General features: G+C 39.9%; 1 protein-coding gene across 2 annotated transcripts in view; it reads left to right on the forward strand.

Annotated features, from left to right (window-relative positions):
- Positions 1 to 27,221, forward strand: part of PPP3CA (protein phosphatase 3 catalytic subunit alpha) — a 200,743-nt gene that overhangs the window by 141,170 nt on the left and 32,352 nt on the right. For both annotated transcript variants that reach the window (XM_063335805.1, XM_063335806.1), the window contains exons 3-8: positions 287 to 411; positions 9,088 to 9,199; positions 10,545 to 10,690; positions 12,978 to 13,117; positions 22,716 to 22,793; positions 24,642 to 24,736. In XM_063335805.1, coding sequence (XP_063191875.1) covers positions 287 to 411; positions 9,088 to 9,199; positions 10,545 to 10,690; positions 12,978 to 13,117; positions 22,716 to 22,793; positions 24,642 to 24,736 — 696 coding nt within the window. The remainder of the gene's footprint in view (positions 1 to 286; positions 412 to 9,087; positions 9,200 to 10,544; positions 10,691 to 12,977; positions 13,118 to 22,715; positions 22,794 to 24,641; positions 24,737 to 27,221) is intronic.

The raw sequence follows: 27,221 nt of genomic DNA on the forward strand, positions 1-27,221 counted from the left end.
ATGAAAATAATTATGGGTCATATTTGCCCGATGGCTCTCTTTTAAGTAGTTGGTAGCCTTTTGCACACATATACATGGACGCATGTCATTTAAAAAAAAACAGCTTCTGCTGAGCAGCTGCCAGCTCTCACTGGTCGTTTAACTAGAGAATGATGCACAAAATCGTCATAACGCATTTCTCATGAAAGAAAGCAACTGCAGAATGCATGTGCCTAAGATGATCTTGGCATGGTTAATCTGAATATTGCTTATAGCTCTTTCTCTTTTTTTTTTTTTTTCCTTCTAGTTTGTGGAGACATCCATGGTCAGTTCTTTGACTTGATGAAACTGTTTGAAGTGGGAGGTTCTCCAGCTAACACGCGGTATCTCTTCCTGGGGGACTATGTGGACAGAGGGTACTTCAGCATTGAAGTAAGTTTCTTATTTCTATTTTTGGCTACGAAACTGCTATTGTGTATATTTAGCATCATAATTTAATCACTTCGGGAATACTGACGGTCTTTGCAGATACCACTTGTGAGCAAAAGAAGTCCACGTTAATGTCACTGTTGGGGTTTTCATAAGGGTTGCTTGGTATCCAGACAAATCCCACTATATCTGTGCTGGAAAGCTGATGGAGAATGGACCTTGGTGCTAACTAGTGGTCGTCCAAATATAGCACAGAAGGCGGTCTGCTCTGCAGCTTGCGCAAGCTAAATCAGATGAATAGACATGAGCTATTCAAAGAGAGAAGTAACAGAAAAACTAAATAAAAAACTCAGTTTAGTTTGATGTTTAGGTTTATTTGATCTGAGTTTCCTGGATGCGAAATTTTATGAAAATGGAAGGACTAGATAAGGGGGTAAATGGGACAAAAAAGCCAGCAGATAACATGCTGTGCTGGAGACAATGAATGAGTTCTGTTTAGATATGGCATGCAGGAGTGCATGGTCTCTGGCTTTTGATGCAGCACGTGTGCCCTGTTGAAGATGCTGAGACTTGATGCAGGCTCAAGTATTAGGCTGCAGAATGTGGAGATCAAATGACAGTACCTTTAGCTGGCTTATGAAGGAAGCAGTGTCCTGTCCAACCTGCCCGCCTTTGACTAGAAGTGAGTTAAATACGAAGCATGAATCCTTTGTTCCTCTGCTCAAAAAACAAAGTGAATTTTTTTCTTCTGTTTTTGTTCTTTTTTGCTGCTTGGTTTTGCAAACTGACAGATGAGGTGCACAACTATCAAATAAAAACTAATCAGGATTTGTTCATCCAGGTCATAGTTGGTCATAGTCACTGAACGGTCATTCAGAAACCCTTGCAGCAGCTTTTGAGCTATGGCTTCACTCCTTTCTCTGAAAAGTTCAGACTTTAACTCCCCCTGAGTCAGGGGAGAATACCCATTTTCTGCTAGAAGCAATGTCAGTCCTTTGATACATGGTTGTGTGTCTGTGACTAGATAAGATGGCAGCATGCGAGAGCACATATACTTCTACATACCACGTCTTAGTACGCTGTTGTCATATTGATACAAAAATATGTAATCCCAAGCAGCTGAGTTATTTATATGTTGGTAAAATGGATCACTGCATTATCTTGCCAGGGTTGTATTTATAGTATGAAGAGAAGTTTCTTAAAAATAAGATTCAGTAAGACTACTTGTGCTTTATTAGTTCATTTTAAAACTTAATTTAAAATGTTAACAGAATCTTTTGTCACACTTTACAAATAGAATTATGCTGTTCCAAGTACAAATGCTCTAAAAGCTTAAGAATTGCAAGGTTCTTTCACCCACCTGCCAAAAATCAATACTGTCAGGGTTTAGTCTCATACTGAAGTGAGCACTTTGGTCGTGATTTTTTTGATCCTTCTCTGATCCACGGTGAGCTGTGAGCAAAGTCATCACTGTGGATTACCATGCTGGGTTTCTTGGGGAAGGTTGGGAGCGTGGGGGGTGGCTTCACAGGCTTAAACTGTTTTGCAGCTCAGTCTTGAACTACCATTTTTCAGTTGCGGTAACCTGTTTTGTATCTCCTGTAGACTTTGAGCAAGCCAAGTGGTATCTGGAAGAGGACAGTTTTGTCTTCATTTCTACATACGTTTTTAATATATGAAATAGAACAAGTGGATTTGTTTCAGCTTTCAAGTGCTTGTCTGATAGTTTGCCAAAATCTACTCCAGGGCTATTACCAATTAAAGACAAAAGCAAGCCATATAACACAAAGCAAAATAGCTTATGGGAATAAGCCCCTTAAAATTCCCCATTTAGCAACCTGCATATACGTATTTAGCAAATTATATTCTGAATTTGGTTTCTCCATTCTGGAACTCTACTTTTTCACTGGAAGCAGTACTGGCTTCTGCCAGCACCAAGGAAATAGCTGAGCTGTTGCTTATATGACTCTTTTTTGTATGTAAGGTTCTCAAATCACTACTTTTTTGGTCACATAACTGATTGTCCCCACCTGTCACCTTGATTAAAGAATGCCTTTGAAAGAAAAGGCAGTTTTCTGTTTCATAAGTGTATTTGGATGTAGAGCTATGCATTCAGGCATGAACTCAGCACAATAAGTAGTGACAAGGAAAGGAAAATGGTGAAGAATGCAACTTGGCACGTTGGGGTGGTGGTGGGGGGTGCTTTTGGTGGAGAAGGGGCCCTGAGCATGTCCAGCAGGCACCAGCTCTTGCCAGTACTTTGTGTTGGAGAAGTACTGGTGGTAAACAGTCCTAGCCTGGTCTCAGTGCGTATTTCTACCATGACAGTCGCACAGTGATCGATGTTCCATCCATCTGTTGGCTTCCCTTTCTGCTGTGTAGATACGAGACTATTGCACGAGTTCTGGGGTCTTTCCAAAAGAATTAAGTAGCTGGTCCAAGGTACTAATCATGAGTAATATAAGCTGTGAAAAAAAAAAAAATCCCTTAGATTGCCGTGTGATATCTAATGTAAAAGTGATACCATTGAGCCTAGACCTAGCTGAGTTCTGGTAGTGGGCGAGATAATCCTTGTCTGTGGGCTGCAAAGCATTTGGGATTCTTCTGGATGAAAGGTACTATATAATGTAAGCTATTATCATTAAGAACAGAAGAAGAAATTGCATAAGGTAGGTGGCAGGCATTTGATAATGCAGAGGGAAAAAGAGAAAAGTATTTGTATTGTAAGGCACTCAGCAGAAATGACAGTCCTTGCCCCACGGAGCTCTTGATCTAGGGGATCAATCCTTCGCGTGTGTGCTCTGTTTTTACCAGAGCTAGCTTCACTGTTTGAAGGAGGTGTGTTTTGTGCCTTTAAAATTACCTCTAAGCAAGGTGTTGCAGGATGGGAGACTAATAAAGGAATTATAACAGCTAAAACAAAAAATGTCAAAATTATAGATAGGATGAGATGAGGTTTCTCAGAACAGACCAAATCTTTATCCTGTAGCTGTGCTGTCTTTTCCATTTGACCTTTTGGCAGAGCCTGAGCATTTCTTCACTTAGAATAACAAATTTTGGCAAGTTGCAATATCTGATACGGCACACTTGTTTCCTTGGCTCTGTCACTGATAACGTTTCCCTGTTGTGCTTCTGCACCGTTCCAGGGGTTTGACTCCAGAGGAGAAACCCCTCAGTTCTCGCTTTCAAACAAGTTTTATGGTCATGGAGAAAAGAAACCCAAATGATCAAAACAGAGGGCTATTTTTAAATGCAAAGAATAGTTAGAGCATGATTGGTTCTGCAGGAATGGGTTGTAAGGAAGAATGACTAATCTCTACCTGAGCCTGAAAGCGCCCTTTTCAGAGGCAGACATAAATGCCATGTGGTGTAGGGGGGAGTAAACATACAGACTGCTTTTCATCATAGTCTTGGAAAAATTACAATCAGAGTAAATACAGACTATAATGCATTAATAACATTATGTAAATGAACTGTTGGAATTATTTTCTTGCTCAATCCCACATAAAAACATACAGGTTTAAATGTCGATTGAATACCAGAAGGTACATACTGATCACTTTTGACAGAGGAGATAGATCTGGAGAATTAAACCAATGTTAAAAATGAACAAAATCAGAGTTGTGTTTTAAGATTCAAAACATTTGTGCATCTTCATTTCCCAAACACAAAGACTGAAATTCCAGAAGGAGAAACTGGTTTTGTGGTATTTCTAGCAAGAACAGTGAGGTGTTTGAAGTGAGTCTGGAATTTGACCATCAGGCCTTGCATCAATTAAAAAAGCATCTGGTGCTTGAGATGCTTCTGAAATCAGTGAACTGTTAGAAATTGTTAACTGGTCTCTCCCAAGAAAAGATTTACGTATAAATAAATTTGTGTTAGTAAACTGTGGGTGAAGTGAATGCTGGTGAATCCATGTGTTGGTCATCTCTCAAGTCTCCATGCACTTTTTAGGACTTTATTGGAAGAATTAACACCTTTCAGTTTCCTCCATTGCTCTAGAGCGTTAATGTTTCCCAATAAACAGCTTGATTTAAAATAGTTTTGGCTGGTCAGGAATAGTTTACCAGTGAAGTGAACTGTTTTTTTCACTTCTCTCAGAGCAAAGGAAGTCCTGATACCTTAATTATCCTAAATTTCCTTGCCCTTTTCTTCTGTGTAACAGTAACAAGTATGTTTCTCTGCAGGAAGAATTCGCTTCTTGTAAGATCTCATTTTTGCTGGGCAGTCCTCCTCAGAGCTCTGAATATTTGGTAATTCTCAGATTATTTTTGTAAATATTAGATTCCCAGATCTGTTTGTGTCAGGGCCGTCCTGGCAGCTTGCCTGGTCCTGTGCCAGCTCTTCCCGGAGCGAGTCCCCAACATGCCAGGAACCCCTTTTGGCTGCAGGGAGAGAAGGTGGGACAGTGCCCTGGAGGTCGCTTGCACCATTTCCCCTGCACTGCTTCCATCGTTCTGTGGGACCCATCTCCACAGAAAACAGCGGGGGCCAAGACACGGCGTCTAATGAGGGAGGCTAGGAGACACCACTTGGATACCTGTTTAGAAAGTACTAGCTATAAGAATTAGAGGAACATTTAAGAAAAGGAATTTTCTGGTCACTTTTTGGTTGAAAAAGAGGTCCATCCCTTTTGGATATTTTTGAGGTCCCTCCAAGGGCTGAAATAGGAGTAATGTGGTCTAAACACTAGAAAACAGTATAAGTAGCAACTAGCTAGAGATTAGCTACAAGAGTCTTGCCATAATTGAAGTCTGGAGGTGCTAAAGTACTATGCAGGTATCAAAACAAGATCCCAAAGACGCTTGGGAATATTCAACAGATGCTTTAAAAAAATAAACAGAAGTTGAATGACCAGAATGAGATTCTTGAACAATGTTTTAGAAACAGCTGAGACCCTGACCACGAGGAATCTATTTCCACAGCAGTAGCCTTTTAAATTTTTAAATATCCAACCTGTATGTACATAAGCACTGGTTTTAGAAACACAAAACCCAGGTAAAATAAGAGCACATTGGCAAAAAAGTTGTGGCAGAGACTGTAAGTTGTCACTGGAGATCTGGTTGATGCAATCTTACTGTCCCTGCTCTGCAGCAGAGCTTTAAGAGAAGAGATCATCCTTTCTGCCCTGAAAGTTGCGGGTAAAAAAGAATGAAATCCTGGTTGCAGTGAAGGCAATATTTTTTTTTTCTTTATTTTCAGTAGTGTTCAGAGTTTTCTTTTCCTGTGCTCAAGGGATGGTAGTTCAGAAATGGCAAGAACTTGCCTCTCCTGTGAGAATTTTGGCTACAGATGCAGTGTATCTTTATTTGTCTCTGAAATAAAGCTGTAGTAAATAGTCATACCAGCAGTGTGAATACAGTCGTGTTTGTAAAAAGGTACATCGTTTCCATTGGGATAGTTATTCCATTTTAGAAAGCTGTACCTGTAGTAGGTACCATAATGGTAGAATTATTTCAGTGCAGTTAAAGTAATGCAATGTTTTTATTTAGGTGAGGCGCGTGTTAGTTACAGAGTGAAGGACCTATGCTAATATACTGTTCCATCAGTACAGACTGTAGCAAAGCGTGGCTCAAATTATCCTTTTCAGTATGAATTACCTTGTGTTTGTTCACACTTAATTTCATCCGCTGGGGGGAGTGCCCAGTGGCATCAGTCATTTGGAGAGAGAGTTCATCTTTTGGTACCCATACAAAGCCACAGAGCAAGTTACCTCTTTTTTTTGACGTGAGCACCCAGAAGTGAGTGCGCTGTCTTACAGGTGTCGCTGTGGTTGCAATCTAGTGGCGGTGGTAACAATTTCTCGATATTCCTTGTTTTGAGGATGTAACTTGGGATGCGTGCAAGAGGTCTGGGGCTTTTCGTTTTCCTTTTCAGAAGGAACTGAAAGGTCGAGTTGTGCAAACGCTCAAATTCAGCATGTGACGGTGGAGTTAAATCCCGAGTCCGTTTTGAAAATATGTGCCTTTGGCTTATGCAGCGCTTAATTGCACAGATCTCTTCTTTCCTGATGGTGAGGGTGCCAGAGCCTCAGCAGGAAAACAGCTTGACTCTATAGGAGCTGGGAGGTGGGCAGATTACCTCTTTGTTACAAACTTTACATACCTGCTATTTCAACAGCTAAAAGATAATAAGTAAGCAAGCAGGGGTGAAGTTTGAGGGCTGGCGTTTAAGAAATAGAACCATTATTATTATTATTATGGTATATGAAATAAGACAGGCCAAAAACACCTTAGTGATGTCCAGATTGCAAAGTCGCTTTTGCACATTTTACACAGTCACAGCAGAACTGATGCGTTGTATCTTCTTGATGGAAAAAGTTGGAGGGGAATAAAAAAGAATTCTAAAATTTTGCCATGGGGAAGCAGTGTAACCAAATAATTGAAGATTGTAAGCTCAGATTCTCAACAAGGGCAAATAATCATAACTCTTTTGATTTCAGTAAGAATTATGGTATGCAAGCATAGTTAAAAAAACCCAAAAGACAAAACAGAATGTTTGCTCATTATATGTTTTTTGAACATGTTTTTTGTATGTAAATGACTGCATAAGTTGAAAAGCCACAAAAAATTGTCACCCTCGTATTTGTTGTTTAGTTTGCATGGAAAAAAAATAATCTGCTAATTAGTTCTTATTTACTATTATGATGTTACATCACTGGACTTACGATAAGAAAAGGGAGAAAATTAAAGGAATTATCTAAACAAAATAAGCCTTCAATATAGTACCACTGAAAACAACACAAAAGGCGAATGGTGGTCTTATGCTCCTTGAATAGTGGCAGGGAAACACAGAACTTTCTGAACAGCATTGATTCTCTGTTATCTTCTCGGTCTGGTTCTCATGAGTGCTTCAAAGGAAGGATTTCAATCTTCAAAGCCAAATCTTCTCTCCGCGCAGACTCCAGCAAACCTCCCCCAGGCGCACCCTTTGTGATTGTTCTGGGCCACAGCAGATAATTCCTGTGACCTAACACTATAATTTCAAGCTGGATGATGTCAGTGTGATCTACCTGGCGTTACTGACATCTCTTCTTGCTTCCTGCACCTGGGAGGCAGAAGAGGTGGCCTGAGCTGGGAGGCCTTCCATGTGTTTCCAAGGGGGAGAATGAATTTTGCAAGTCCTGGAGGACACTGCCTGTACTTTCTGCTCTTTTTACCTGGCTCTAGACCCTCTGAGTAGAAGAACAGAAATTATGGAGTGCAGGCAGAGCATCCAGATGTCTGCATGTAATAAATTCAAGACAGACTAGTAGTATAAAACCCCTATTGCTATGTGATTATCTATGGATAGTGTGAGGTTTAGCACAGAACTTAAAATGTCGCATCCTTTTTCCTTTTTTTTTTTTCAAGATGAGGACTATGTAGCAAGTGAGGGAACAGAAATCAAAATGTTGAGACATCATTAACGTAATTATTCTATTTATTAAGACATTCTGAATTGTGGATGGGAATTCATACTGTACAAGTTTAGAGGCATTTCACTGACAAAAATGCTGATTTTGCTCTAATCAGAAACCGTGGTTGTTAGTACATTCTGAATTTCCAATCTATTGACTATTCAGGTAAATAAAGTAGATAATTGCTGTCAACAGAATGAAGGGGAGAGTGTTAGGAGGTGGGAGTTTTCTGACACCTTTTATTTCTCGTGCAACAGTTCTGCAGTTCATCAATGTTTAAGAAAGGAAGAGTTGGAGGAGAAATTTTTCAGATGGTTTTCTAGCTCACGTTTTTTGAGAGGCCATTGTGGTCTATACAGCGTTCTTGCAGACAGTGGGCCCATCCCATGGGATGAATGGGTCTTAATTCCATCAGCTTCCTTGGAGCTGTGATTTTGTCAGACGGGTACCTGAGCAGGGTTGTCCTGCACAAAGGATAAGTCTTCCATGACGTTTGCAAGTTCAGTCATTTATCAAGAGTCTCGTAATGCTTTGGCATGGTTGCCGTGTCAGTTTTGTTTTCAAAACAACTATTTTAATTGGATGGTTTTGAGAGGTCTGAGCAGAGATTAGCCTCTCCAAGTCTTCATTTTTATCTTTAAAAACATGTCTAGAAGAAATGTCATCTCAAATAGAAATCTGCTGGAAAGATAAAAGGCTTCATAGAAGCTTTGTAGTAACTTCATTTAATGCAAGAGCTTTGTGGGGTTTTTTCCTCAGTGGTTTGTGCAGAACAACGTTAAGTGAAAAATGAACAAGCATTCATGTAAAAACTGTGTAATAATGGAAGCTGGGGTATTTCCTGAAGGGTGGGTTAAATTGTTCTAGGGCAATTTTTCCTTAAGCCAGGGAATGCGGATCTTGTCAAATGGTTTCCATGGTGGGTTTCTGCCGAACCTGCCAGGTGGAGAGTGCGCACTTCATTTGAGAGACGGATGGCAATTACTCCGCGATAGCTGGGGCCACTGCAGGCAGCACGCGGCTGAACAGGGAGATACCACTTGGCAAAAGTGTAAAAGTTTATCAGAATATTCTGGTTGCAGCCAGTCCAGGTTGAAGCACGGAGAAATGTTTGCATGTAATGTATGAAGAGCGAAGTTAACCTGTTGAAAATAAATGTTTTACACAGAAAACTTTTTTTCCTTCTGCTTTTTTTTTTTTTTCTGCTGGTGGGGAACAGAGTGGTCGAATTACATTATTAATTATGAATTATATTTTTCTTTCTTTTTTCTGATTCGCAGTGTGTGCTGTACTTGTGGGCCTTGAAAATCCTTTACCCCAAAACACTGTTTTTACTTCGTGGGAATCATGAATGTAGACATTTAACAGAGTATTTCACATTTAAGCAAGAATGTAAGTCTACTTATAACCTTTCTCCTCTTAACTCAAGTTGAAAACAACTCAATTTGTTATTTTGTGAGTGTTGGGTACTTGTTTGCCATCAGTAATTTTAAATACACTTCTCATGTTAACTGTCAGTAATTTTACATTGTGGTCACTGTTCCCTGAGAGGGCAGTCCTCTTGTGGGGGGACTGGAGAGGGTGTCTCCATGGTGGAGGAAGGAAGGGCTTAGACCCCTCGCAGCGGGTAGTGACCAACCACCTCTACAAACCCGGGGATGTCATCACTTGGTGCCGCAGGTATCAAGCCACTTCAGCATGCCAACCTAGCCTGGGAAGCAGCCCAGGGCTACCGTGGGGCCATCTGGGCCTGGATGCTCTCAGTAAACCCGTGGTGCTGGTGGTGGTTTCTGCAGCGGCTGTGAGTTTGCTGCCCCTCGCAGCAGCCTGGCAGCGGGAACCTGCCGGCCGGCACGCCGGCTCTGGCACCTCTGCGACAGGTCCCGGATTGCAGGTGGAGGAGGTGGCATCTCACTGGCTCATCTGCATCAGGAGAAAAAATGCAAGGAACTTTTATGGTTTTGTTTTGTTTTTTTGTGTGCATTTTTTTTATTTCATAGCATTTTCACATTTACCCTGTATGCAGACTCAGAATTTTTGGTATGCTCTTTTTATAGGAATTCCTTTCTGCATTGCAAGAAAGGATACAGTGACACATAAAGCTCATTAGATGTAGACCTTCACCTGCACAATGAAGCTTTTTTTTTTCCCCCCCTCTGTGACACTGCAAGCTGAAGCTATTGCCATAAGTCTGTGTTCCCTTTTTATCACGGGGATAAAGGAAATGTTAATTGGCTCAAAGGCTTCATGGTTTACCGAGCTTAATATGTGTATTGGTAAATTAACATTTCAGCTTCATCGTACCGCCTCCTTCATTTCATAATGGCATTTCTGTAGACAATTAATTATAAGGGACTGGGATAAAGTTCTGATTACTTCATAGAGACTATATTGAGCAATAGTGTAGTAGGTGATAACCATTCAGCAGACTTTTTAAGGCTTGCTGTATAGATTTCATAGCAGACTATAATGGTATATATATAAATTGTTTATTTACAGATTTTTAGAAAAATATAACAAACTTGACAGAACTCTTATTAGTTTCGTCTCAGATTGTGAAGAATTTTTCCAGCAGTGAATAATCCAGAATAATTTTTTGCGTGAGGCAAGCTTTGGTACAGTCCTCAGTGCAGAAGAGGGCAGTGAGAGCAAGATTGAGATATTAAGTAGCATCCTAATTTCTTTTTTCCTCTTAAGTATTGATGGCGCTTTCTGATACCATCTTAATCTTTAAAAGGTAAAATCAAATATTCAGAACGCGTATATGATGCCTGCATGGATGCCTTCGACTGCCTTCCCTTGGCTGCTCTGATGAACCAACAATTCCTGTGTGTACACGGTGGCTTGTCTCCAGAGATCAACACCTTAGATGACATAAGAAAAGTAAGTCTGAACAGTGCTCAGGTCTAATAAGTGAACAGTTAATCGCCAGCAAATAAAACTTGAATCCTTTCATACTGTTGTTCATTGCTCGAAGATGTTTGTATATCATTTTGACATTCATGTCGACATTATCACCTTTTAAAGGTCTTTTTAATTAGGACATAAAAGGAGTTGCTGCAGTTACTCGTATTTTATTGAGGTGAGGAAATCACCAACATAGAATCATAGAACACCCAGTAAAACAAAGGATTTATCATCTTTGTGTTCTAAAAAAAATCAATGTGCTAGGTATATAAGTACTTAGGAGGGAAGGAATACATAGGATTTGTTTCTTTTAAGTATCATCTACTAGCACAACGTAAGCACACCGTCTGATGATTCCTCGGCCTTGTTAGGCATTCTGCGCTTTCTTGGAGAAGAGATAAAAATAGCTCTAGAAAAACCTCACGATATTAAAACATATAATAGAAAAGTATGGTATGATTGCAACGAATATAGTCAAAACAACATTATTTTCAAAAGAGTCAAGATCTTCAATAGGTCCTGCCACATTTTTAATAGTGCTGCACTTGAGTGCCTAGCAAATTGTCTAAGCGAGGCTTAGTAAGTTGATGCTTGTGTGTGGTACTCTTGTCTTCTCAGAAGTTTCTTATAAATCTCACGAAAGTTCAGAGAACAACGTCAGCAGTTTCTTCACGTAATCCAGTGTTGTTGCATGTTATCGAGGATTAATATTTTTTTCAGTTGTATTGTAAAAGAGATCTCAGTTGATATTTCTAAAAGGGGGAGGTATTTAAAACATTTATTCTTAGTACTTCCAGCAGAAAATATTTTCTTGTTTCTGACTTGCAGTTTGAGACTTGGAAACATGGGTATGTACTTCTGAGCTTTAAAGTTACTAAAAGATAAATTATATCCTGAGGTTCATTTGTAGCCTACTGAGAAATTAATATGGATTAAAAAGACCAAAAACAACAACAACAAAAAAAACCAACAAACTTGAGCCAGTAATTATATGTTTTGACGTAAAAGCAATTAGATTAAGATATTAACTGCGCTTTTAAAAATTAGTGAATGTAAAGTTTTGTTTCTGAAGTAAAGGTTCACTGTCTCATTAAGCAAAAATATTCTCTGCCTAAAAATTAGCTGGCTTTGCAACAACGTAATGGCAAAGTAAAACTGTTTAACTCTCAGATTCTAGATTAGTGTCATTAACGTCCTAACTCTTCCCCCCCCCCCCCCAGCAGGTTGATTCATCTTTGGCAATCAGCAGGAATTGTTTTTGCATATTTATGAATTGTTATTTAATTTAATTGAATTATAGTTACAAAAGCATTAGTTGGTAGAAGGCTGAAACAGGTTAGAAGTGTAGGTATGCTATGAAAATTTCATGATGAGGATACAAAGGTAAAATTGTAGAGGTCTCATTAGAACTTTTTAACTGAGTGTTGAAAACATAAAAATCCAATTATTTATCTTTGAAATTTATTTTTTTTTTGGGGGGTGGGGTATGTTAGGTAGGCTAGTAAATCATTACTTGATCTTTCTGACCAGAGTAGAGAATGTTTTGGACTGTAAACCTGATTCATACACCTGTCTTAACAAGGGGTATTTTTATACTAAAGAGTTCTCGTGGAGGGTTATTGATTTTTACTGTTTCCCTATTTTGCTATGCTTTGTCTTATTTGCAGTATCATTCCATATAATTTGAATTTTTTAATACCAATAGTCAGGCAGAAAGAGGAATTTTTAGCCGCTCAAATAGGGTTAAGGTTATGAGAACAACAAGAATGTCATGGCAAGATTCTGTAACACAGATGTTGTCTTGGTACTCAAATTCAATTTTTTGTGAAAACAAATAAAAATGGGAACTTGCTTTCAAATAACTTTTGTATTATTTTTTTCCTTGAAGTGCCTCGCAAATTGAGTGCTATGGTTTTTGAAAAATCACGAAATATACAAATAGTATCTTCTCTCTTGTCCACTGCAATGCTTGCATATGACAGTAGAAAAAGGAAAAAAAATTGCACACAAAAACTCATGTAGACTAGGAATCCACTGTATCTCTTAATTTTCAGTTATATCTGTTCCTTCTTCTCTTTGTTATTGTTATCAACGACTGTTTTACCGTTGTTCAAACTCCATTGCTTTAAAGCTGAGAGCAACCCAAAGCTGAAATTTGGGTCTTTGTTTGCCAACCTGTGGAATGAAAAAATAGTAACTTCAGTGTTTCTGTGAGTACATAGTTGAAAGAAGTTAGTATTTCTTTGTCTCCTATTTTTCTTAGTTAGATCGATTCAAGGAACCACCTGCATACGGACCTATGTGTGACATCCTGTGGTCAGACCCGTTGGAGGACTTTGGAAACGAGAAGACTCAGGAACACTTTACTCACAACACAGTCAGGGGGTGCTCATACTTCTACAGGTGAATATTACTACTATGAATGGGCTTCTGTCCGTGAACTTGTTCTGGTTTTGCACTATCAATGTTTGCTTGAAGTTCGTGGCATTACTTAGATAATTGGGCCTCTTTTTCTGCAGGCTTGCCTTGTTTTCAGATAAATTCATGTTTGGTTTATTTGAATCTTGCTTTCACCCACAACTGGAAAACCCTAAAATGACTAAATTTTGTTCATGAAAGCCTGTGTATTTGCTTATTCCTGTTCTTGTAAGTTAGGGAACGAATGTGTCGCTTTTAAAAAGAGGTAGGTAACCACACTTCTGGTTTGAAAATCAGAACTTAATTTTGAATGAAAGATGCCAGGATTGTAAAATTCCGTACCTATTGCTTGGCAGGGTAAGTAAAAATTGAGATTTCCCACACACAGGTACTTTTTTTTCCTCCCAGTTTTATCAAACTTTTGTTTATGTTTGGGAATAGTTCTTCCCAAGAAATTCAGGATTTGAACAGCACTGGTGAAATGGGACTCACTCAGAGCTGAAATGCAGACAAGCACCTGTAACGTTCTTGCAGAAACATGTATGGACTTAAATGCAAAGCCATCAAGTTCTTATTCATATTGGACATTATTTCTTTCTATTGATGTTTGTTAGTAAAATATAAATGTGAGAATATTCCTGAAAAAAGTAATAGTAATGGGGATAGAAGGACATCTAAAGCAAGTCTGTGGGTTAGTTTGTGACTATTAAAGGGAAACTTTCTTCTCTGTTTCTTTCCTGCTTAGTGGTAATTATCCTTTAAGCGTGGGTGGGTGGGTGCATGTAAAGAGTCAGGAGACTCTCCTGCACATTAAAGGAGTGGATTTCCTTGGGTGCTGGGTGACGTCTCACTGTCCCATCATCAGCAATACCCAAGGAGACCAAAGCAAGCAATGACCGGTTCCCTTTTCCCAGTTCTGCCCGGGTGCTGACTGCTGCCTTTGGTGGCAGTGGTAGGCTTCTTGGTCTGTAGACCAAGTCCTGGGGACACCAGGCAGAAGACACCCTGTTAGGTGTGCTTGAGATGGCAACGAGGAACCTTTCAAGTGCTACTTTCGTTCTCCCTTCATCGTAGGAAGGGACTGCTTCCTCTGACAGTGTGGGGATTTTGAGGTATTTGGGGGAGGTGTGTGGGGGTGTTACGGTAGTTAAGAACAGCTTACAAGGACACCAGAGTAACAAAACTGTCAGGGAAGGAGGTTAAATGGCAAAATGAGCAATGTATCCAGTGAAATCTTAATTAAAAAATTAAATTTTGTTTAGGAGAAATGTGAAGATGCTATTGAAACGTTAGGAGGTTGTTGAATCTTTTGAAGGGAGTGTTTCTGCTTCAGCCCGTGCTAGTGACATGCAAGTCTAAGTTTTCCCAACAAGCTCAGCAGAAGCGAGAGGAATCCATCTCTTTTAGTTATCTTAGAAAATCTCACCTTGAAGATAGCTGACCCATAGCTGTTTAGTAACACGTCGAAAGTAAATCAGTGGCTTCCACTAGTAGCCGGGAGACAGAGCTGCTGGAATCAACCTTCTCGTTGGTAATGTTAACAGGAAGAAAACAGATGGTTTGACTTTTAGAAATTAAGTTTTCCTAGTCCTTTCTTCGAGAGTAATTGCTGCAGAAAGAGGATGGGCTCAGCACAAAGCAGTTTGCTCTGCAGCCCGGGCTGCCGGCGCCCACCTTTTGTGGGCAAATCCTACCGTCGCCTTCGGATCGATAGCGTCTGGAAGGTGCTCGATAAATTGTTTGGTCTCATTATGAAAGAAGGTGTCAAGCTGTTGCAAACAATTGATCTGTGCAGAAACAGGCTTATGACTCTGAGGGCTAAAATTCATTCCTCCTCTTTCCTCTCAGCAGCACCAAAGGCTGGAGCATGCCTGGGACTCGCAGGCACTGCTTGCTGCAAACAGCAAGTAATAGCGGTTTTCCCCTCATGAACCCGTCTTACAAAAATGAAAAACCTTGCAAACATGCCTTGGGCTTAGATACAGGGCTGATTATATACTGGAACAACTTTTAGATTTTTAGGGATTTTTTTTTTTCCTGAGCTCCATTTCTTACAATTACCGGAGCATTTCCCTAAAATATATAGCTGTTTCCTCCTGAAAATATATCAGATCTAGTCTGTGTCCAGACTCGTATTCAGAAAAGTGCATATTTCAGAAAAAGATGAAATATTTGGAAGATACCTAATTGTCAGGTCATGTGTGAGGGACATGTAACTGCTTAATGACACAAGCAGATGACTAACTTGGTGTCACGTTATCTGAGATTATATAAAGGCAAGTGTTATTCTTAAAAGAATTGCCTAGTTGCTCTGAAAGGTAACTCATTGCTTACCTTTTGATAATCCCTGGCAAAAAAAGTATCCATGTGTGCAATGTCTAATTTTGCTTGCCTTTTCTAGTTACATCCTGAGAAAAGGAGTGAATTTGCCTAAACAGCCAGCTCAGCTTGTAAAGGAAGGGACTGAATTATGCGGTCCTCCTTCAGGAATGTGTGTTGATAGGATGGACTTTGTTTATTCTTCAGGGAATAAAACTTCTTAGTTTCTTCAGTCATTTCCAGAAAGGAAAGTTAAAAGATAGCAGTGGGGACTTTAAAGGAAGGTCAGGGAGATTTCAGGCACGCACGTGAGCCAGGGAAATGATTTCTAGATGATGAAAATCTCTTAATCAATTGCAGGAAATAACTGTAATAAATAACTTTCGTTTTATCAGACATGTTCTTTATAATGGCGAGTTTCGAGTGACTTTTCTCTGATTTAAAGTTATTTCCTATAACAAAATGCTATGAGGAAAATAACAGTGATACGGCTTTCTAACTGTGCACATGCAACATGTTAACAGGACTTTCCAGATCGGTAGTACATGACATTTTCTCCATTCAGCCAAAACTCATTTGTGAAACATGGAGCCATATGTATGAGGTAAATGCACATGAGAAAGTTTAAAGACTGTAGCTTACAGTAGTCTGACAAGCTTCTCACGGCATTTCTTAGGTGATCACTCACATACAGCCTATTGAATTTCAAACCGATCAAGTTTTTCTTCAAGAAATTTCCTTTTGTGTAAAAGTTCTTGAAACTGTTCTGGCTAGCACTGTAAGATGTTAGATCTTGAAACCACAGGCCTAACCTGTCATTTAGAGATGTAAAGAATAGTCAGCTTAATTTTCAAGAGTGCTAAGAGTCAACGCTTAATGCATGGCTTTTGCATCCAGCAGTGTTTCGCAGTGTGGATTGTCAAAATTTATGGATCCTTGGAAACAGCCTCAGCACAATGCCACAGTGAAAAGTAACTGTGATATTTAAGTAATTCTTGGAAACTTATTAAAGTTCTCTGTACCTTAAAGCGAACAAAGAGTAATAGTGGTGAGATTTCATTTCCCCTTTTTGAAATTTAAGGCTGTTTGTCGTTCACAGTCCTGGTCATGTTTGATACAATTTCATGAAAAAGTGCAAATAATTAATGGAGTGCTAGTTGTGTAAATTATTTTTAAGTTGTGAGTCAAGTGAAGCTTTTCTTTCATCCTTACCAAAATAATGTCATATTCAGGGAACGTTATCAACATGAGGGAATTAATTTGTCCCTGAGTGATACTGAGAAAACTCTCTTCCCCCCTGATTTTTCAGTTTATCCAGCTGGTAAAGAAGTTTTCCTCTTTGTTTACCAGATTATCTAGTTTTGCCTTGAATTTATTTAGTGAATATTTATTTGCAGTTAGCCGGTTGTACCGATCTTGCCAATGACCCAGTGTGCTTATTTCATGGACTTGTGGTACAGTCACTCTCAGGTATTTCTGTAAGAAATGTATCCGACTTGGCAAGATATACTGCTACTTATCATCTTGAGAATGGCTTCTTTCAGTGATAAGAAAGCTGGAAGTCAGCTGGACTTTTTTTTCCCTCTGGAAATAATATTAACTTATGGCGAGACAGCCGCTGAGTGGGTTTAGGCAATTGTTGAGGCGTGGGGAAAACTCTCTCCTTTCTAAGCCACATTAGGATGGGGAATGCCATCATTCCCATAAGACTTACTGGATGGATGAGGAATTAAAATGTTCTTTCATCACATTCGGACAAAGTTACTCTGCGCACGCACGGTCTTAACCGTGGAAAAATTGCGATTGGATCCATGCCCAGCTTGTTTCGTTTCCTTTGTGTCAGAGCTCTGGTAAAGAACGTTGGGAGTTTGGTTGCACCACTGAGTTAATTAGCAGTGTCTTATCCTACGTGAAGTATGTCAAGGGCTTCCTATCAGGGGTAAGCACATGTGCAAGCTTAACACTCACTTTCTGGGATCATCTACGTTTATAGACTTGGTTAATTACTGGCTGTTAACAAGAGCACGAGAGTGGCGTGAGCCTGGCCAAAGTCAATGGATGGCCTCAGAAGTAGAGCAGATACTCAGAAGTTTTATGGTGCTCCAGCCTCTTGGGTTTTATTAGTGAGTTTAATATAAGTTCTTAAGGAACGTTGAGCTTTATAAAGCTGTCTGGCTGTTGACTACATCGTTACGTTTTTCAAAAGCAACAAAAAACCGAAGGCAGAAATGGTTAGCAGAGGCGAGAGTGACTAGCATTGCAGACTCCTCCAAGAACTTCATTTGCCAGCCTTGGGTAGCAGTGGAATGATTCGGCTTTACAGGTACTTTGGGGTAGAATAATAATTTTGGCCCTTCTGGCACATCTTTTCAGTGGTTTACTTTACATGCATGTTAAATTTGTGAGTGTGCAAGGGCTAGAGAAATGTCTGCTAAAAGCTTTTAAAGACTGTAGGTTCCACTCTTCCTTCTCCCAGGCCAGAAGCTTTTTGCTGCCCTCGCTTTATCTGCCCAGCTGTATTGGTAGAATCGCTCGTGTGCTCCATCAGACCTGGGAACACATCCAATTTTATAAAAAATGACTCTGCAAAAGAGATGTGTGTTTATTTGTTCTAATCCCATGCAGTTCCCTGCTCCGCTTCTCAGTGTAGCTCCGCAGACAGCATGACTACGGGCAAGAAAAAGCAGGTGGAAGGAGATGTGCTGGGAGCTGCCTGGGACAGCAGAGCAGCAAAAGCATTTGCTTTTGGAGACTGAAGTGTGAGGCCAGTGGGCTTTGAAAACCTGTTTTTATATGTGCACGTAATCTTAGAGAAAGCTGTCGGGTTAAATTTGAATGTTCTCTTTAAAGAAATGTTTACGCCTCTGCTTTAAGGGTATGATGAAGGACATGAAAAAAAATTGGATTAAATCCATCCAGTTTTTCTAGTTACGGGTGGAAGAGCAATTTGAAAACATCTGCCATTTTGGTTCGTGTTAGCAAAGAGTTGCTTCTTTTCCAAAACTGCATAGAAGTAATCAGTGATCATGCAAAAGAGACCTCAGAACTAGTAAACTATGCATGAGGCATTTTAATGAAAAAAGGATGCCGAAGTAGGGAATATCAGAGTCACATACTCCATGGAGAATAACATCTCTCTAGCTTAGCGGTGGGGTACTTTGTTTTCCCCGTGAGTCACCGCTCTTCCGTGATTCAGCATGACACATGAAGCGCAGGCAGAAGGCTGGGTCGTTCTGGAAAAGCCTGGTGTGTGTGCGTGGGGGGGTTCTGTTTGTTTGTTTTCCCTCTTGGCCAACTGCTTTATTTCTGGCTCATCTGAACTACAGTCTGGACTCTGCAAAGCAGGGCAAGGAGGGGAGGGTTTCTGGAAGGGTAGCGATCAGAAAAACTAGTAGGGAATTCGACTACAAGATGATAATTTTCATTAGAAAGATTAGAAAAAAAATTTCCAAAGAGAAGTCTTTTCCTGTAAAAGCTTCTTTCTCATAACTCTTGCCATAATCTCTGTTTTGCTGGCATTTTGCAGCACTTCCTGCTGTTTACCTGGCGGGCATGTATTTTTGTGTTGAGGAATATTGGTTGATGTGAAACTGCATTTGGGCAGGAGCAAACTGATGTTAAGAAAGTGCTGGAAATTAAACCCCTGTATTTATTGTCACAACTGGTGCAGCATATGTAATAGCTGCATACAGTGAAAACTTTGCCGCCGCCAGCCCCTGCTTCAACAAGTAGCTGAAGAAAAATGCCTGTGACTTGCTTTGCCATTTTCAAAATAAAATATCCAGATAAATTGCTCATGGATTGTAGTGGTCTGGGTAATATGAGTGCTTGCCCATTGCAGATACCATGCTATTCACTTAGAAGAAAAGATGGCAGGCGGATTTTTTTTTATGTTAATTTTTTTTTTAATTTAATGGAGCACTGTGTGGCATCTCTGCCTTTCTAGGTGTGAACCCTGTAGAATCAGCCGAATTCTGCTCGTAGAAGTCTCTCTTCCACAAATTTATGAAGAAGATGATAATTAAGGAATAAAAAAACACCCCGCTTTTGTACTTCGAAATGGAAAGAACAACCTATCATGTCTATTTAGGAGCGTTTTTTACCACTTCATTATATCTTCTTTAAAAGCAGTACTTAACACTGGATGAAAAGAATACTATGGAAAAAAAAAAAGTAATAGGCTAGACATTTTGAGCAGCTGCACAGATAATGAACATAATCAACTGTCTATCAGACTTTTCATTATAGACCCCAGTTTTCAGAAGTTAATGTAAAAATTTCTAAACAAAATGTACCATAAGTCTACATTTAGTCACAATTAATTATGAAAAGAAATATATGCAAATTAGTTCTCATTTGCCAGTGGTTTGAAAGGCAGCCTGTCAGCATTTGAGATCACTGCAGTTGCCAAAACGGTACCCTACGTAATTTGGGAATTGAAATTATTTTATAATGGCAATCTTCTTAGGCAATTCCAAATATCAAACCTGCGACTGAGAATATATGCTAGATGGGTGAAGTCCAAAGCCAGCAATATACCGTTCTACTGGGTTAGTAGCCTTTAGCTGCAAATGACATTTCAGCTTCAAAATGTCCAGGAAGGTTGGAAGCAAGCAGTAGTGTGTCTCTTGGATAAACTGAAGGAAGATGATGCATTAGATTTTGCATTTTTTTTTTTTTTCATGAATTTTCATCTCTTTCGTACATGGAGTTTAGAAACTGCTGGAGCTGTTAAGTGATTGCGTGTAGGCTCTGAAGGTGGTCCATGAAATCATGTCTGGGACAGCAGGTCTTTTGTCTAATGTTTACTTCAGGTTTTTTAAATTATTTTTTTTTTAACTTGCTCAATATGTTTAGCAACAGCTTTTACTGAAGTATTTTGCATGACAGTGATACTGTATGACTGCATCTTGTCCCTAAGGTACTGCGAAACAGTCTGCTCCTGGCAGAGTCTTTGGTAGGACATAGAGTCTGGTAACGTACGGAGCACCTGAATGTGGGTTACACTTGGAGACTCGGAGACTCTGCAAATTTGTGTGTGTTATTTACAGGCACGCTGTGGAACCAGCACAGAAGCAGTCATGGAGATGCCTTAGTGTGTTCCCCAGCACCTTGTATTTCCTTCTTTAAACCTTACCAGCTGTTCTGTTATTTGAACGATGGGAGAGTTGAATCGATAGTGGAAAATAAACATGGTGAATGGATGTTAATATAGGGTCTTTGCTTTTTCTGCAGCCATCAGGTGATATTTCAGAGCTGCTATGTGAGGTTTATACCTTTCGCCACCAGTTACGGGTTTTTTTTTTATTGTTTTGATTGTTGCTCTCCAACTTGCCCAGCAACGAGAAGAGGGAATTGTAACATCTAGGTGTCACATCCTGGGCCTCAAATCCAGGAAAATCTGTGTCCTGGTCCCAGTCTCAGGTCAGACGTTGCTCTGGGGTGGGCTGCATTTGGAAGGCAGCCTAACTCCACCGGTGCCAGCCTGCTTCTCCACCACATCGGCTTCAGTTGGGACACTTGGAGCTGCTCAGGCTGCAGTCAGACAGAGCGACACCACAGAGTAGCAGCTCAAACTCCCGTGCCTGGTCAGCATGTCTTGCCACTGATGTGCAGGCAACCTCCAGCGCTGGATGTACATTCAGAAAGTGACAGGAGGTGGTAACGCTTGGTTTCTCCCCAGGTTTAATGTTTTAAATGCAACTCCTTTAAGCTGCTAGCGAGAACGGGGCCAATACCATGCTGCGTCCTTGCCAGTGAGCAACGTTAAATTCCGAAGTGCCTTTCGTAGGGTCACAGGGCTGCAGGGATGTGGATGAGGCCACCTGCTACCTCGCAAGGGTGCTCACTTCCCACCCTGCCGAAAGGTTGTGAAATATAAAGCTGTCAGATGAACGATTGCTTGGTTTCAAGGGTGGGAAATAAATCTGGGTATGGCCAGTATAGGACTGACCCGAAGAGGGAGAAAAGGGAAGAGCTCTAGATGCTCTCTGAATAAAGACTCTTTCCCACCCCGTAGATGTTTTTAAGGGGCCTGGTAAGGTTTTGCCAAATCTGTGAAGTTCTCTTTATTCCAACGCCGCTTCTTCTTTATCCTATTCCATGCATGTTCTTTGTTCTGTTTTGCTCTTGCTGCAGTTGGCTTTTGACAGGGGAAGCTGGGAAGTTTTGGCTTTCCTGGGTTCTGTATTAAATTGCTAATGACAGGAGAGGAGAGGTTTTGTTTCCTGTCTTGAAGTGGTAGATGGCCATCGGGCTTGTTATCCTTCAATACAGCAATGGAGAGTCATCAGTGGTTTAAAAGCAAGAAGAAAACAGTCATTACAGAAAAAAGCAAAATTTATTTTTAAAAGCAACGAAATGGAGTCATTTTAAGTTCTGTAATGTTTATTTAGGTATAATTTTAAATAGCTTTTTTCTGAAAACTTAGGATTTCACACTTGTACTGTCAAAACTGCATTTGGATTATGATATCTCTTGTTTTTCTTGTGTGTGATTTCCATATGTGTTCAGTGTCTTAAACAGAAAGAATCGTTTTCAGGTTGTAAGAAAGGGCTTCTCTCTTCTCCTTGAAAGCAACACTGTCCACGTGGAGTGAAAAATATGACAGAGATTCCTCTATCACATTCCTCTATCGCCATTTGTCACCTAATGATTTTGTTTTCACTCATACAGTAGAACATGTCTTGGAAAATTTATTCAATGGGCACATTTTGGGAGTTTTGGAAGTCACAGCATTTACATTTGAAGTTGCCAAGGGGAAAGATAGTTCTTGTTTATCAAGGAGATGAAGTTCGGAAGATCAAATATCTCCAGTTTGGGGACTGATTTGCCTTTCTTCTTTGTCTTTGTCCCTCTCTTTCTGCACACCGCCTTATCATTTGGTGTCCGTGAGCGGCCTGTGCGTACGGTAGTTGCTGGGTGAGGAGGTGTTCTGTTGCAAGCAGCCATTGTACCACATTTTTCTTTGTTGGAGTACATTGAGTCTTAAACTATAATAAAAGAAAATACTTTCTTTTTGAAACGCAACGGGGTGATTGGTGTTACATGATGAATTGCAATTTTCCAGCGTTCCTCTCCATGCACTTATGGGGTGGGATTAAAAAAGGTGCTGCCACTAGCGTTGTCTCTACTGAAATCTTCCTGCAGAGCAGGGCCTGATTTCATGCATGATGTATGTTGGATGAAACATATTTTGAAAGCTAGAGCTTAATGTGGTGCTTCTGATAATGCCATAACAGGTGCTATTATTTTCTTCCAACAGTTACCCTGCTGTATGTGAATTCCTACAGCACAATAACTTGTTATCTATACTCCGAGCTCATGAAGCCCAGGATGCTGGGTAAGTACCTGTGGAGAGGGGACGCTGATGATGAATAATGGCTTACCTTTGTCAAACAGAGCAAGGAAAGAAAGAATAATTGAGAATGAACTGGAAAACTTAAAATTAAGTTGCAACAGCTCTCGCTTTTTATTAGCGCTATAAAAACATACACTGGCATTAGAACATCTTTTACATCATTATTACTGAGTTACAGGACTTAATGACTGCTCATATATCCCACTTACTTAGCCTTAGTGATTTTAAGTGGCAAAAAATGACCAAAAGAGATTTCGATGACAAACTTGGGAAGGAAAACAAATTCAGCTTGGCAAAAGAAGTTTTGCACATGTGCCTGAGACTTCTGATACAGTGGTTGCAACGATGTCTGGGAATTGATGTGGCTCATGAATGCCAGAACTTTCATACCTACTCAAAACTGCTGAGCCTACTGGTTTTAAACTTTATCAAGAAAATAAACTTGTGGAACTCAATAGCCAAAAATGATCTTATGCCAGAGTAATGAATTTAACGAGTTTATTAAGACACTCTTGTGCAAAAACAGTCCAGGTCAGGCACTGGGTGGTGTTGATGGTTCCCTTATGAAACTATTACCATGGTAAAGATATAATTTTTTATGCCACTTTAAAAAATTATAAAAAATTGTCTATTCATTGAATAAACCATACTTGTGAGATTTTAATGAAGGACTCGTATCTGAATAAATAGCTTTGCATATCTTGCATAAATTAGTCATGTGTTTATTTGGAGGTAGAAACTTTACCCAACCTGAATAGTAATAAAAGATAAAGTCGCAAGATTGTAGGAATGAGGTTGATATTCACTATGCATATAAAAAGCTATTCTGAATGTTTGAATTATCACATACTTAAAAACCTCGATGCAATTAAAAGCAAGTTATTACTCTGCCAAAAATAACTGGCATGAAATACCCAAGGGTAATGAAATTTCATTTTTATTGTATTGCTTTCCAATAAAGGGTGAAAAATAAAATTTTGTAGAAGGGATTGCATTGAAACTATACAGTGGTTTCAGTGCAGCTGTTGTGATGTTTGCCAAATTCTTCAGCTTCTTGTAGCTGAAGACTAAAGAGCAGTATTCTCGGTGTTACTTGTGTCTTAGTGAGACAAAAGTACTATTTGGTTGGTTTGCTTCCAATTTCTTGCAGGTTTAATGCCTGATTGATTATATATTGGTCCAATAAGCCTTTTATTTTTCATAAGGCAGCAAGGTTAGGTAATGAAAACATGCAAGCGTTAATAAACTGGCTAATCGACTAGATGAGATTAGACACAGCACCAAAAATATTTGATCCCCTGTTTCCCCTCCCCTTCTCATACTTCCTGGCACCTCCCCTGGCCTTGCCATTTCTTGCATGCCCAGAGAGGGCAGGCAGCTGGAGGGTCACGGAGGATGTACCTTTCTCTTCTGAAGGTGGTACGGTGCATCTCCAAGGCACGTGCTGGTGTTTGCCTTCACCCGCAGTCCCGCAGGGGGAGAGTCTGGGAACATCCTGGGCTGCACACACATAGAGGCCACCTGGCTCCAGGGATGGGCACTGAGCGAATTCATAACAAAAACCACTTCTGGCACGCTAAACCTCAGATGCGGAGACGGCTTTTGAGCATGATGTGGATCCCTGGCCATCCCAAATGGATATAATGAATAAGCCTGCAGAAAATATTTTTTTTTTCCGTGGCTTTAAAAACCACGTATGCATGTTTTTCTGTCTTGGCATTTGTTAACAGGCAGTGCAGTAATCTACTAGGGTTTTTTGCACTATATTTGGTCAGTGACAAATACACGTACAACATTGGGCCATAATGAGTATCTACTCTTTCCTTCTAGGTATCGTATGTACAGGAAAAGCCAAACAACAGGCTTCCCTTCACTAATCACAATTTTTTCAGCACCAAACTATCTAGATGTATACAATAACAAAGGTAAGAATTTAATTACTGTTAATATACAGTAGACTGTACTTCTCTTTACTCGAATACATTACGTTGTTTTTCTTTTTCGCTCCTTTATTCATCAGTTCTTTTCTTCCTCTTTTTATTAGTTCATGCCCAATCCATTTATTACATAATACAAATTTAATTAAATTTATTACAGGCAGATGTATGCCTCTTAACATAAGTGTAGATTCTAATATGCCTTAGGATATTTCTGTATTTTGACTGCAAGTTATTAAGTAAATGTTACACAGGAAGCAAAACTGAAAACAGGTCTACTAACTAAGAGAAGTATATGAAGAAGTGCTTGTAGGTGAGATGTTCAGAGCCCAGTGTTCCTTACGTCAGTTATTTGTCCCTTTGCTCCTTTGCAATAAAATTAATGAAGAAAACGCTCTAGCCAGCTAACAGACTTTGACGACAGATCATCAATGGATAACGCATGGGATAGATATTGTCTGAGTTCCTTTATGTTTTGGGTTTCTTAATTACTTGAAAACTACTATGTAGGAAAAGAAATCTCATTAGCCAAAAAAAAAGGTTCCTGCAGAAATAAGCAGTAGCTGGTCACTCTGTAAAGACTCCACTGAATAAGTGCATTTGCAGCTTCTCTGACTTTAAGTTTGCTGCATTCCCTGAAATCTCCTCTAATGAACTGAAAAAAAAAAATAATCATGTTTCTAAAAATAGAGCATTCTAATAAACCTGCCCTCCTATATCTTGAAATGAGCAGTAATGTTTACTTTCTCCTATTCCCAGTAAAGCTAAAGTTATTTGTGTTCCTCTGTGAGCAAAACAAAATTATTTTTTTCTCAATGATGTTCTTGAAAGTAGATCCATTGCAAAGAAATCAGTCTTCCTTGAGAAGAGACATTTTTAATTTGGATGCTTGCCGGCAAAGGGAAAAAGCAATTGTTAATTTATTTTTTTTTTAACTTGCAAAAGAAAGCTTCTTCAGGCATCATTTTATATTATAAAACTTATATCTAAAAGCTGTTATGCCATGAACTGTATGCAAGGGAAGGAAGCACTTTACTGTTAAATAAAGGGGTTTATACACTTCGGTGTTCTCAATATGCGTGTTAACTTGTAGAAAAAATTAATAAAAGCATCCTGCAAAAAACATACAAGCAGAGTTGTCAGTAGCTGGCTTTGTAAAAGTAAATAATATAGGGACTCTGTTAGCAACCTAAAAAGTGCAGGATGAAACAAGGAATGTGTTAATATTTTTGGCAGCTTTGTTGCTGTTGGTGGAAAAGTGTGTGTGCCCTCTGGGTTGGCTGCTTTGGGTAGAAGGCAGGTCAGTGACGGGTCTGTACAAGGAAGGTGACAGAAAGTGGTCACCTTTTTGTTTCTTAATACGTGGAGGCAGTTCTGTGCACATGAGGGCAATGGGTGAACCATGTGAGATTTTTGTTGCGAAGGCAAACGTTAAATGTAAAGCAGTGATTTATAATGTTCAAAATTCTTGAATTTGAAACCACAAGGTTTGGGTGGTGAAGGCACACGCCCCTCCGTTACCTCCATTTTGGAAGAGAGGGTCGTATCCCTTGTTCCAGGATGCTCCGCTGTGGCAGGCAGGTCTTAAAACTGGTAGAAGCCTTCTCTGGTGGAAAGCTGTGTACCAGCTGCTGAGAGGTGCTGATTATCTGCGGTCACAGCTGAAGCTTGGGTGAGCTGCTGGCGGCATCTGCTCTGGGTAGAGCTCAGGCAGACCAGCGGCGGCGGTGCGAGATCGGCACCAGTGTGCCGCACTCTAATGTATGACTTGTTGTAAATTTAGAGGCTGACCTTTAGCAGCTTTGTAATGAATTTCTGTTGTGTTTAACTGCCTCCTGTTCTCTCATTAGAAGTTTTGACGCATTATTTCATGTGACTGATTGCACTGGCTCTTGGCATTTAAAGTACATCATGCATAGTTTTTCATGCTGCATTGCTCATGCATCTTCATCTGGATAGCATTTGAGTACTTGCTTCCTTCTTCAAGAAAAAAGAACACCATCATCCTCAATCAGTCCAAAACATGGCTAGTTGTTGGCCTCCTTGATTTGCACCAGATGAACTAACTAAGGACACAGAGCTTCTGCCTGAGTGATTTCAGGCGGTGAAGGAAGGCCTTTGTGTACAGAGGTGTTACAGGACGCTTGCTCTAGCTGTGACTCACCATGCACTAGTGCAGAACCTGATTGATTTTTACAGAACGTTTGGGGGTTTTGTTACTGTCAGTGCTTGGAAAGGGAGTCACTCTCCTACTCTTTAAGTGCCTTCCTTTCCAGTGTGCATTCTTACTATGCTTCCCGTTGTCACTTAGCTAATAAAGTCATCCTAAATAAACCTCTGTGAGGCTTTATCTTCCACTGGCACGAATGGGTCATCTTTAAATGCAGTGGTTTTAAGATAAATACATTATTTAAAAAAGCTGCAAGGGGCTAGGAATGCCTATTTTCTATCCCAAGTTGATAATTCTCATACC

Source organism: Chroicocephalus ridibundus, chromosome 5 (assembly GCF_963924245.1).
Source record: "Chroicocephalus ridibundus chromosome 5, bChrRid1.1, whole genome shotgun sequence".
Taxonomy (NCBI): Eukaryota; Metazoa; Chordata; class Aves; order Charadriiformes; family Laridae; genus Chroicocephalus; species Chroicocephalus ridibundus.